The following is a 12,816-nucleotide window of genomic DNA, read 5'->3' as shown; positions in this document are numbered from 1 at the left end:
GCATCTTAAATTGACGTCGATTTTTTTTTTCAGTGTCGGCCTTAGGGAAAATACTTCGGCTGTTTCAAACAACCAGAAGATTTCAATCCGCAGTCTCCTTTCTTCTCCGGCGGTTGTCAATTTGTTTCTCAGATACACGAAACTCGCCGGTATTCTGTCCAGGAACCCTAATTTGTATGTGTAGATTGCTTCCATGTTTGTTTAAGATCACTGTTTAAATTGTTTTATCTGATTTAGGGCTAAGAAATGGGATTAATCTGCATTGAAATTCGTAACACGGGAACATATGAAGGTCTTTGCCTGTTTGTGTTTCCGAATGTGTTCTCTCTGGTTCTGGACTTTTTGGTTGATGTGGTGCCTTTGCTTTGAATTGTTTTTTACTATTTACGAAGCTTGATTGTTTGCTTATTTATTCGTTTTTATTTGATATGAATAGATAGTGCTGGATTGAGCTTTAATTTCTGGGTAGGAATTTATTACAGTTCATCACTTGCAATAAGTATTACAAATAACAAAATGTGTGTGTTGGATTTTAATCAATTTCATGTTATATTGTGTATTAGATTTGGCATACAAGAGTAAGTCGAATACATGTTATGATATATGCTTTTTCAGTATACTTTTTACAAAGGAATGAAGGATGCAAACCAGAGGCTATATATGCATATGAATTAAGAGGCATAATATGAACTGATTTTAACCAGTTCTTGTATATAACTTTGAGTCTAAAAGTGATGAGCAGCTATGCGTAGGAATTCAGTGTCTTGAAGTTTACTGTTTACGGTTTATTAATCTTGGTTCTTCTTTCCAAAAGGTCTCCCTTTTTTTTTCTCCTTTTTTACCTTTTGGTCCCAAGCTCCTCCCTGTTCTTCAACTTCTTCCTAACTTCTTTTTTGACAAACTCTTTGAAGCACTTGGTTTGTTACCAAAACTTCGTGCAAAGACTTTTTCACAAGCCGGTGGTCTTTCATGGAAATGTTAGATGACAGGTTGTTTACATTACATCCCACCCCCAGACGCTACTTCCAGTGGGACATATTGGACGGGCTTGGTTTGGTCTAGTTCTTTACGTTGGTGAAATGGGTTTGAATTGTTTATAGAAGGCCAACAGAGTGTTTGTAGGCTCTTATTAGCAGTTGGGTGCTATATGTTTTGTTATTTTTGACAATGCAGAGGACATTGTAGAAGACTGTTTCCCATTTTTTGTTTTAATGTCATGGTTGTATGTCGGCTATACAAAAAGTTTCTTTGTGGAAAAATTTAATATTCAACTTATGAAGTAATAGCAACTGCTGTTACAACACAATACAGATTGTAGTGTCAAAAGTTCACGAACAACCTTAATTTTTTTATTAAGTTATTAACCATCTTAAAGTGAATATTACAATATTTTATGTAGCTTGCTTACTTTCTTTATTATTGGAAGATCATAAGTGCATTGCGGGTTTCTTTTCCACAGAGTGTTGGGGACTATTAGCTGAGCATAATGGATTTTGATGAATATGATTACTTGGAAAAGATGGTGGAAAATTCTGAACCAACAAAGTCGGAGGAAAGAGCTAATGGCGGTGAAGAAACTGGTAAAAAGGAAGATAAAGATCGGAGACCGAGCTCCAGACATCGAAGTGAGAAGAACAATGATGAGCGTAGGTCAAAACGTGCAAAGTCCGGTGAGGAGTCGCGTGATCGCGAGAGAGAAAGGGGCTCCTCGCACCACCGTTCATCTCCAAGAGATGGGGATAGGAGTGATAGAGACAGACAAAGGAGCAACCGGGAAACTAAAGACAGGGATAAGGATAAGAGCAGGGAAGAGAGGAATGGTAAGAGTAGAGATAAAGATAGAGAGAGAGACAGAGACAGAGGTGTAGATAGGGAGAGGGAACGTGGGAGAGGAAGGAGGGAACATGGACGTGAATTTGAGAAAGAGAGGGAAGAAAGAGAGCAAGAGAAAGACCAGGAGCGACCACGTCGAAGTGTAAGCAGGTCAGAAAGACACGGAAATGACCGGGACAGGGAGAAGAGTCGTGATAGGGAGTTTAAAGATAGAGAAAGAGAAAGAGAAAGAGAAAAGGAAGTTAGAGAACCTGATCGAGAAAGCAGGTACTTTTCATGTTTATGATCTTATCCCATCTGCTAATGATAAGTGCTTTCATTGATTCCCCGTTGACTAGCTTTAGTGCCACATCGATTGTTCAAATGTGACATGCATTTAATCATCGTTCATTTGCTATGCAATTTGTGCCACCAAAAACCGTTATTTCACTGTGTAGCTTTGTGATCCAAATGTATTGTACTTATAGTGCAAGGTCAAGTAGTTGTGAAAGTGTATGACAGGGACTAGAGTGTGAAATTCTGCCTTTTTGTTTTTAAATTACTTTCTGTAGGCTTTCTGCTCATATGGCTAGACATGTAAAATGGTAGGAAGTATCTATTATATCTTTGAGAGAGAGTTATAGCACCTGACAATAAATAGGCACATGTGAGCTTGTCTTGTAATGCATCTATGGCATGCGAGTAAATTTTGTGTATGTCTAGCTCTTTGGAATTGCAAATTGAACAAATAAATTTCTCCTGAACTCGTCCTGGGTTTTCAAGATGGAATGGGAGGGTAGTTTGCTTTAGCATACAGGTGTCGATTGTTTGATGACGTGAGTAAGCCAACAGTAATGATGTGGCTTCTTTGTACTAAAAGGGGTTACAAGGATAGAATATTTAGCTTTATCTATGGCCCATGTTAAAAGCATGCAAGATAGATTACCCATGCAAAAACATGCTTCAACCTTCTGTTGGTTGGCCTTGCAAGTGATTTGAGTTAAAGTAGTATGAAGAAACATAAGTGCATATTTTGTTTGAAGTTTATTGGTGTTGTGGCCCCAAAAGTGCCATCGAAGATGGTTTTCTATTTTTTATATTGTCATCCTCAAGATCTATTGGAACAAACTTCTAGTTCCTGAGAGTTGATGTTCACTTTGTGTACTGTATAAATAGTTTTTGATCTACACAATGATTGTATATAAGATTGTTTGCCACTGGCACAGCTCACAAGTTGTAGAAGCTAATGAGTGTAACACCATATTATCCAATGTAGCAGAGCCAAGATAGGGAGCTCGCCCCAGGAACGACTCTTTTACAAAAAGTTGAGTTGTATTTCATGAGCACAGACCCTCAATTTGTGTTTTTCCTTTTACGTACCTTTGGTGTTTACCCCATTGCCTTCTATCATTGCTCGGTTGCTTAATGGTATTTCTGCTAGTGCCAACCTAGATTCTTTCATTGGTACCATAGCTACTCGTGATATCTCAGTTTCTTAGAATTATGAATATTGAACATTTTGTTTTGAGAATAGAATATTGAACACTAGATTCTGGGAACTCGCAGATGTGCTAGAGCAATCCTCAGATGGTCGTTCTGGCTTCTAAGCCAGGCTCAGGGACTCAGGTTATGGGTCTAAACGCTCCCTCCTAGGCTTTTTGGGATCCATATAAGAGCTTGAAACTGCAAGATTTGGGTTTCAAGTTGGTGGTCCTTTTGGCAGGGTGATGATGTCATGTTATGATTTTCATTATCCTCCACCTTTCGACTAGCATCATCTTATTTATATCTGTTCTGTTGCAGAAATGCTGTTGTGGGAGTAGTGGGCTTTGCTTTACAGAGGCTTTGCTTGTGGATATCAGTTCACTTGTCTACAAGAGCCATTTATCTTTTGCAGGATATTATATTGCCATGTGTTATATATGATAATATTATTACATTTCAGGTCTAATACCACCAATAGTTGTTTGAGGGAAATCTTACACTGTCCAAGTGGCACATACTCCACCTTGCTATTTTAATGTCGAGTTGCCTTAACCATGTATGTTGGCTTTGAATGTCTATCGTGTCAAGACTATGAAAGATCTTTGATTTTTCTTCATCTTTCTTTTCCTGCTCCCTTCTGTTGTTTAACCTATATGCGCCATTGGAGTAGTGATTTATACCAATACATTAATTGTCCTTGTATATTCTAGTGAGTAATAGGTGCTTTAGATTTGCTTGTTCATATCTTTTATTTCCTTGACTAGAAGACAATCAGATCAACCGAGCTACCGTTATTACTATATAGCAACAAAATCGTACAATCAATTATTTTCTTTATGGATTTGAACACCATAGATTCCAGAAGCAATGTTTTTCTTTGGCTTTATAAATTATGAAGGTGTTACTTGTGTTACTTCTGAATAAAGGTCTGTTTATGCTTAAAGAGTTTCATTTGTCAACTTATAAGTTGGTGTCATATTATGACATGCTTCAATACTAGTTGTTTTTTCATTGTTGTTGCATAAAAATTAGGATATGCTCGTGGCTTTAGTTTTCTTTTATGTGTTTCTGTGTAATGCAAGTCTCTTGCTGTTCTTTGGAAATGGCTAATCATGAAATGAAAGCTGTTAGCAGGTTCAAACCCTCCGATTTACTAGTAGTATCGTGTCAATCTGCCATTTATATCGACTGATGTTCAAGTAAGCTTAGGTTCATTAGAAAAGGTACAAAACCTATCCTTCATTGTCGCCTGAATTCGGATTACATAGTTTGGTATGGAAATCTCTGCTGCTTTTAATTGTTACTTTCTTCTCCAGGTCGGTTCTTTTGAATATGCAAACAAAGATTTTCGTAACTTCAGCAGCTGCAATTTCACACTCTTAACATTAAAACTTCATGTTCTGAAGAACTTAATATGTGGTTTTGGCCTTCGGTTACACATATTGAAGAATAGTTCTTGCATTTATGGAGTGTTCTCTTTGTTCGATTCTATCCTTACATTATAAATGCTTTAGTCATTGTAAGGGAAAACTTGCAAATAGTGGATTCCATTTGCATCACACTAGAGATGAATTTAGATGGGATGACTTGCAAATCTTGATTGTCTGCAGGAGGTATAAAGACAAAAAGGAAGGAGCTGTAGAGCCAGAGGTGGATCCAGAAAGAGATCAGCGGACTGTCTTTGCATATCAGGTAATTTAACCCGCTGTTGACTTTTGTCCTTTATTATGATGGCTACTAATTTATTCATATTAAATAACTGCCCTGCCCCCGCCATCAACTCGTGTGTTTCTCAAATCATATTCTACAAAAATTTCAGATATCTCTGAAGGCTGATGAAAGAGATGTTTATGAGTTTTTCTCAAGGGCTGGCAAGGTCAATTCTAGAACCTTTTTTCTTTCTTGTATCGCATTTGATATTTGATTTCTCCTTTTATTGTAATTGCTGCTTTTTGTTGGTCCTTGAGTGTGCGTTTCATATATTTAAGTGGTAGGACAGGAATCTCAGTTGAACAGTATTTAATTAACAATTATTCGGCTTCTATGGTGGCTCATTAAGTCATAAGGCCATCCCATGTTTAAGATGTACATTTCTCTTTCATTGTTTCATAGCACTCAATTCTCAGTGGATTTTAGTGCTCATAGAAACATGAATACTTTTACAAAAATGTAATTTTCTAAAAAGAAAGGAATTTTCCACTGATTGAACTGTAAATAATATAGTGTTATGAATATAACATATACAACTAGAAGAAGCTTTTACCAGAAAATGGAAAACATCAGAAATTGTGAGGTGTAACTCTTGCTACTTGTGCATATGTATAGCATCCTTCCACACCCTTTCTAAGTTCCATGCTTTTGATAAGGATTGCTCTTTGTTAACCCTTATTCTCTTCACGGAGACACAGATAGAGCTCCATGTTTCTAGAGAAAATTATTTGAACTTGCATATCAATAAATATTCACTTTTTAAATGGCAACTAGAAAATTAAGTTTTAGGTTGGTGATGTATGAGACTTGATCTCATTGTATTAATCTTGTACAAACCTTATGTTTCTTGAGCATAAAACAAGCTTAAAAGACCTTGAGCAGTGTAGTATATCTTGTGCTCTACTCAAAATACTTGAAACTCGGGAGACCAACAAGTCAAATTAATGAAAAAGGGTTAGGATTGTTTGCATATTATTAAATATTCACTTTTAAAATTGCAAATAGAAAATTAAGTTTTAGATTGGTGATGTATAAGACTTGATCATCATCATATTAATCTTGTACAAACTATAAGTTTCTCGAGCATAAAACAAGCTTAAAAGATCTTGAGTAGTGTAGTATATCCTTATCTCTACTCAAAATACTTGAAACTTGGCAGACTAAAAAGTCAAACAAATGAGAAAAGGTTAGGATTGATTGTTAAATCGAGAAGGAATGCAGGTTTGTGCATCACTTATAAATTTATAAGTTGAGTCCGATCCACTCCTTAGTGGCTTGGTTCTCTGTTCAGCTATATCTATGGTTAAACTCGCACTAGTCTTCGTGTATTTTAATATACAATATATGTTTTTGAGTGAGAGCCAAAATGGCAAACTCTGTACTTTTGTCTTTTTGTTGTGCTTACTATTTGTTATTGATGTTATCTATTTTCGCCCATCACTTACAGTCATGAGTCATACCATGGAAGATTATGCATTCATGTGGAACAAGGCCCTACCCCCTTGGGGAAATCTTTTTTTTTTCTTACAAATCCATTAGTTGAATTGTCAAAAACATTAAAAAGAAAGTGGTTTCCCTTGATTTTGTTGATTTATATAAACAATGAGTAATGCTGTCAATTCTTGTTTCTCTTCTTTCTTTATGAACATCGCTAATAGGATTACTTGTGATTTCAGGTTCGAGATGTACGCCTTATTATGGACCGTAACTCAAGACGTTCTAAAGGAGTTGGGTATGCTTTCTGCTTTGCAGTAATATCTATTCTTCCCAGTTTTGGGACATAGTGAATGTTGTGGGAGGATTCTCATATTTGCAGATTCGACAAGTAGGCAACATTACATTTCACTATCATGTTACAAGGTCTGAAACCCTTCTCACAATTGCGTAAATCCAAACACCCGAGAAATTAGAAATATCATTAAAAGATCTTTTGCTGCAAAGGTCTCATTGAAGACATGTGAGCAAGTGACATACTACTGGACATGTGATGACTGAACATGGAAGCCATATTTGCATATGTTTTCCATCCTTGAAACTGATCGCATCATTGAAGTTAGCTATCTCCAAATCAAGAATAACAAGAATGTTGTTCCTTCAGTCCAGCTTCACTCTCATTTCACTAAAGAATGTTTAAACTCTAAACATATACTAATACTAAATCTTCTAAATCATGTTATCTCCTAAACACGAACTAGGAACAAGCAACTAAAACTTTGGAACTTGCATATATTCAATGTTATCGCTATAGTGAAATATTATGCATCTTCTAATCTAGGCATTTTCAGGTACATTGAATTTTATGATGCAATGTCTGTCCCTATGGCAATAGCACTCTCGGGTCAGCCTCTTCTTGGTCAACCGGTGATGGTCAAACCATCAGAAGCTGAAAAAAATCTTGTACAGTCCACTGCAACTGCTGCTGGAGTTGCAGGTGGTACAGGTGCATATGCAGGGGGGGCTAGAAAGTTGTATGTTGGCAATCTGCATTACAATATGAAGGAAGATCAACTTCGGCAGGTTTGACACCCTGATACAATAATTATAGATTTGTTTTGGAAAAGTGAATATCTTCTGTGGGACCTTTTTCCTACAGATGATGCATGTGTATAAATGTTACTGAATAGTCAAACAAATTAAATTGAAGCTCTAAATTTTTCAAGATTTAACCTGTGATGTGCATCTTTTCTTCTGATGATGGCATTAACAGTTTAGCTGTGTATACTGTTTAGGTATTTGAATCATTCGGCACTGTAGAGCTGGTGCAGCTACCTACTGATGAGACAGGGAATTGTAAAGGTTTTGGTTTTATTCAGGTAAGCTTCGTTCAGCATATATTTAATCTTTCTGTTATTGGTCTCAAAGGTTTTAAAAAAGCAGAATAGGGCCTCAAGGCGTTTTCTCTTGACAAGGCAAGGCCTAAGCCTCAAGGTGGATATGCACAGACACAAACACACTCTAAATAAATACAAAGTGGGAGACTAGAGAAGAAATAATATATATATATATATATATATATATATATATCAACCATATACTCTTCAAAGTGGTAAATAAGATATATATACGTGATGCTCTTCAAATTGGGAGACTGGCTAAGACGTTGGAGATGACAAGTTAAAACCAGGAGAAGACGAACAAGAGAATTGGTTTATTTTATAAGAAGTAAAATCAGCAAGTCGATTTCTAAAATTTGAACTTAATTTCTAACCCCTGCCTCAGTCTCGCCTCACTGCCTCAGGCGCCTCAAGGCCCGCCTCAGTGGCTTGAGGCGTATGACTCAACTAACCCATGAGAGGTGCCACCTCAGACTCGATTTTCCAGCCTTGGACGCTTTTTAAAACCATGTTGGTCTCAATAGATCAGTTTGCTGCTTAAGATGGTTCTGACACGATCTTACAGCTACTGGTACATCATCTTAATTATTTCCAGACAGGCAGTCAATCTGGTCAATCTGTGTTTATTAATTCTAAGTTTAGTTGCAAGCTTAGGCGTTTTTGTTCCTATTCAGTTTGCACGTCTTGAAGACGCCAGAGCAGCGCAGAGTTTAAATGGACAGTTGGAGATTGCAGGTCGAATGATGAAGGTATGATTCCTTATGATTCATGAAGTTACATATTGAGCGATTATTTTGGCATTGGGTTGTCTATATATAAAACTTACAAGAACTGGATTTCCATGATTATGATCATTTTTTTCATTTTGGCTTTCATTAGGTAATTATTTATCCTTTTACCATCGAATAAGGTTTATTTGTTGCTGTAAATAGTTTCTTACACTCCTGGATGTATGCTATGGAGTTCAAAAAATATGGTTTTTAGTTTATTTATTTATTTTAGGGCAAAATGCAACGAAGCTCGTCTCTTTTCCTAATTATTATAATAAAGAATGTTTTTCTCAATCAAAGAACATATTTTTTAATTTTCCAGTTTATTGTAACAAAATTTCCAAAATTTCTATTTCTTTTACCTATTTTGACTGATGACTACTTATTTTGTAACATTTGAGGACCCGAATGTCAAGTTTATCATCCACTTCGCCATGATTTTTTCCTAAACATTTCATAAACGGGCATCCTTGTCATCAAATTTTACAAGATCAGCAAGTTATCGGTCAAAGTGGGTACAATATAGAAACCTTTTGAAACTTTATTACATTGGTTGAGAGAAAAAGTCTTTATTACACTAAATAGGAACTAAACCGAACTTCGTTGCATTTTACTCTTTACTTTAAGATATTTGAACATGTTTCGAAGTGGCATCAAAGGGTGACAATGCATGTGTTATGTATGGTGGCAGTTTTTCCTTTGATCTGTTTTGTAATATAATGTCTATTAATGCAGGTTTCTGCTATTACTGATCAATCTGGAATGCAAGAAATGGGTGTCAATCCTGGTGATTTCGATGATGATGATGGCGGCGGCCTGGTAAGAAACTATTCCTTGTCTTATTGACCTTTGACAAGATGTCTTCTCAAACAACGAAAGTTTATGCAGTTTCACAAACGGAAAATTCCAAGAAAGTTTTGTTTAGTTTTTATTTAGTGTAACAAACAATTTTGTTATGAATCGATGTATCAAAGTTTCAAAATTTTCTATTTTGTACCCATTTTGATCAGCGACTTGCTGTTTTTGTAACATTTGATGACACGGATACCCGTCTTTGAAAGGTTTATGAAAGGGTTAGCCTGAAGTGGACGATGAACTCGAGATCCACGTAATCAAATGTTACAAGATCAACAGGTTACCAATTAAAATGGGTTAAAAATAGAAATTTTGTTAAATATAATAAAGAAATTTGAGACTTGGTTAGATTATTGAGAAAACTAAGGCAAACTTTGTTGTGTTTTTGGACTCTTAATTACTCATCTATATTTGTAAAAACAACCATTATCTGTTCTTGCTTATCTTTTCAACTTTTATCGGTTGATTTTTGCAGTCTCTGAATGCACGTTCTCGAGCACTTCTCATGCAGAAGTTGGATCGTAGTGGAACCACAACAAGGTCCAGTACAAATTTCAACTATAATTTCGTGTCATCATATTATGGCAATGTTTGACAACCATAGGCTAGCTTATCTTTTAGCTATTGAAAACCCGTGTGTGGTAAGCCATAGTCTTTTTTTTTGAAAAGCTACTTCAGCTGGCATTTCAGTAAGCTCCAGTGTTTTTTTGTCTTCTATATTTTCAATCATGCCCCTTGTATTTTATATAAATGACCAAAAAACATTTGCTTTTAGGTTATTTTATATCGTCATCTAACTTGTCAGCTAGTTTGCCTAACATGGCCTAATTGTACCGTGATGGTTGTGTGTAACGATTTCCATTTTTCAGTGTTGTTGGATCGCTACCAACCGCACCTATTCTTGGTGGTGTGCCTGGCGTTGTTCCTCTTCAACAGGCTCCATTTTCGGCCCTTTCAACAATCCCTGGTGCCGCTCTTTCTGTTCCACCTGTTACCATTCCATCTGCAGAAAGCGTTGGTGTTCCGAGTGAATGTCTATTGTTGAAGAACATGTTTGATCCTGAATTGGAGGTTTGCCGTGTGAATCATTTAGCAACTTTTTTGCATTGATTATAAAATTTTTTACACTCTTCTCTCTCTTAATAGGACGAACCAGATTTTGATCTAGATATCAAGGAGGACGTTCAATCAGAATGCTCAAAACATGGAAAGCTAAGGCATATCTATATCGAGAAGTAAGTTTTTATTTTTATTTTTATTTTATTACGTGTGTTGAAAATTTGAAGTGTTTAATAACTCTCTCTTTCATTTTTTATGATATTTTGGTTCAATTTGTTTATACCTTTACCTTGATTACTTCCTGTTGCATTTCTCCACATTAGGGGTGAGGTAGAGGGTGGGGGATAGGGTTAATGGGTCGTTGGTCGGTAGATAACTAGAGATTCCAAAAAGGGCCTAAGCCCGAGCCCAACCAAAAAGCCTGGGCCTAATGAGCCCGAAAAATGCCCCAAAACCTGGTTTTTGGTCCAGTCCCGAAAAGCCCGGGTATTTTGCATCTCTATTGGTTAGGTTACCAGAACCCTAATTAAGCAGGGGGTCTTCATGGAAACAACCTTGCTTTTTGAGATAGTTGGTCAGGCGTGTGTGCAGCTTACGGCCCTCCACAGGGCTCGTTTTGGTGTGTTTTATTAGAGTGAGCAAAAATCGAATGAGCCTGGAAACATTAACCTGAAATCTAATGTGAGAGAAAACAAATGAACCCAAGGAAAACCCAGAGAATGTTCGGTTATCGTTAAAACCCAACCGAAAACGAGCTGCAAGCGTGTTATAATAGTTGCAATATATTCCAATATCATATTTTTCTTGATGTATTATATCTTTTCAAATAGTAAGGCACATTCAAGAAGGGGAAAAATAATTCTAAATGTGTTATATATAATTATCACGTTTGGGCTATGTTTGGCAAACGAGTTGATAAGCTAATTGTTGGCTGAAAAAGTTTTCTGTTAGCTTATAAACTAGACAAAATATTTACGGTTTCTAAATGGACGAGTCCTTTGACAATTTTTCCATATGTTTGGATTAACAGGAACAGTGCTGGATTCGTGTATTTGCGATTCGAGAATACTCAATCTGCAGAAGCTGCTCAGCGCGCTCTTCATGGGAGATGGTTTGCTGGAAAAATGATCACCGCTACATTTATGGTATTATATCTAATCAAATGAGAACCACAAAAGGGTTCGGTACCGGTTTTCATGTATTGTTTCACAAGGTGAAACAATACATGTGAAAATACAATGTTGTTTCACATTGTCATTATTCTGATGTCTATTATTTGTTTCATTTTGTGAAACAACATTGGACATTCACGTGTATTGTTTCACAATATGAAACAATTCATGATGGTTCTCACGGTTCTCAACCTTTTTGTGGCTTTTATTTGATTATATGCCCTATATCTCAATTCATTCTCTCTGAACCGACGTACAAAGAGCATCTCCAACAATTTCTCCAAAACAGAGAAGTAGCTTCTCATCAAGTTCTATGGGTTTTTTCACTTTTATTTTCCAATTATGCCCCTTGTATTTTTCAACACGTTATTTTAAGTCATTTTGCATTGTCATCTAGTTTATCAGCCCGTCTTTTACCAAACATGACCAGTTTATCAACTAGCTTATTAGCCAACAACTAATTTGGTTTATTCAAACACAACAAATTCAAAGCATTTGTGAATTTTAGGTTCTCTTTAATCAACCAATTGACTTCTAGTTGACGGAATGTTTATAAACCTCGATACAGGTTCCACAAGACTACGAGGCCAAATTTCCCGACAGCATCTAGCGGATGTATCGAAAATTTTCAATTGTTTTTGGTTTTACATCTTAAAGTGTATGGATCCATAAGGTGTGTAGAAGAAGGAAAGTTTGATACTTTATTCATGTTAAGGATGTATAATCGTTAATGCATGTAGTACAATTTATTGATGCAGCTTTACCTATGTTACTTTGAACCACACCTATTGTCTTTCTCCTTCATACAAAGTTACACAAAGGGTGTGCAGTTCTTTGTCTTTGTTATGTTTTTCTTGTAGACCTGGGATCGTTTGAGAAAAAAGATTTTTGATGAGAACTGGTGAAGATATCTGTATATTGTGTGAATGTGGTGAACGCGGTGGGACCTGAATGTTGTGTCTTCACTGATTTCTTTGTAGGATACCTTTACATATACTACGTGAAGTTTACGTTACATTATCTCATATGTCCATGGTTAGATTCTAGACGTGCACAACAATTGTGGCCACTGAGTTTATTATGGTTGATTTTTTGTAGTCATAATTCGACGGGATTAGT

General features: G+C 36.3%; 1 protein-coding gene across 8 annotated transcripts; it reads left to right on the top strand.

The window, feature by feature from the left end:
• Positions 1-12,464, top strand: LOC112524233 (RNA-binding protein 39-like). Of its 8 annotated transcripts, none has more exons than XM_025133971.1 (14): positions 1-174; positions 1,460-2,100; positions 4,908-4,989; positions 5,117-5,173; positions 6,684-6,739; positions 7,293-7,524; positions 7,737-7,820; positions 8,516-8,590; positions 9,347-9,430; positions 9,942-10,006; positions 10,336-10,537; positions 10,613-10,701; positions 11,556-11,670; positions 12,266-12,464. In XM_025133971.1, exons 2-14 carry the CDS (start codon positions 1,487-1,489, stop codon positions 12,305-12,307), a joined length of 1,797 nt encoding a protein of 598 aa, XP_024989739.1. In that variant the 5' UTR covers positions 1-174; positions 1,460-1,486; the 3' UTR covers positions 12,308-12,464. The 8 variants fall into 8 exon arrangements, with proteins under 8 accessions (XP_024989739.1, XP_024989738.1, XP_024989741.1 ...); XM_025133970.1 differs by having other exon boundaries at positions 13-149; XM_025133977.1 differs by lacking the exon at positions 1-174 and adding an exon at positions 3,379-3,438 and having other exon boundaries at positions 2,011-2,100; positions 3,616-4,989.
• Positions 12,465-12,816: the final 352 nt, after the last annotated feature.

This window comes from Cynara cardunculus, assembly GCF_001531365.2.
Source record: "Cynara cardunculus var. scolymus isolate 2C chromosome LG 13, CcrdV1, whole genome shotgun sequence".
NCBI lineage: Eukaryota > Viridiplantae > Streptophyta > Magnoliopsida > Asterales > Asteraceae > Cynara > Cynara cardunculus.
Note: the sequence above shows the minus strand (reverse complement) of the source record. Positions and strands in the feature narration are given on the sequence as shown.

What these genes read in the sequence shown, in the direction of transcription:
- LOC112524233 (XM_025133971.1), top strand. Translation starts at nt 1,487, where the DNA reads ATGGATTTTGATGAATATGATTACTTGGAAAAGATGGTGGAAAATTCT. An exon ending in TTTTCTCAAGGGCTGGCAAG is followed by an intron (nt 5,174 to 6,683) that starts GTCAATTCTAGA and finishes TTGTGATTTCAG; the next exon opens with GTTCGAGATGTACGCCTTAT. An exon ending in CGTAGTGGAACCACAACAAG is followed by an intron (nt 10,007 to 10,335) that starts GTCCAGTACAAA and finishes TCCATTTTTCAG; the next exon opens with TGTTGTTGGATCGCTACCAA.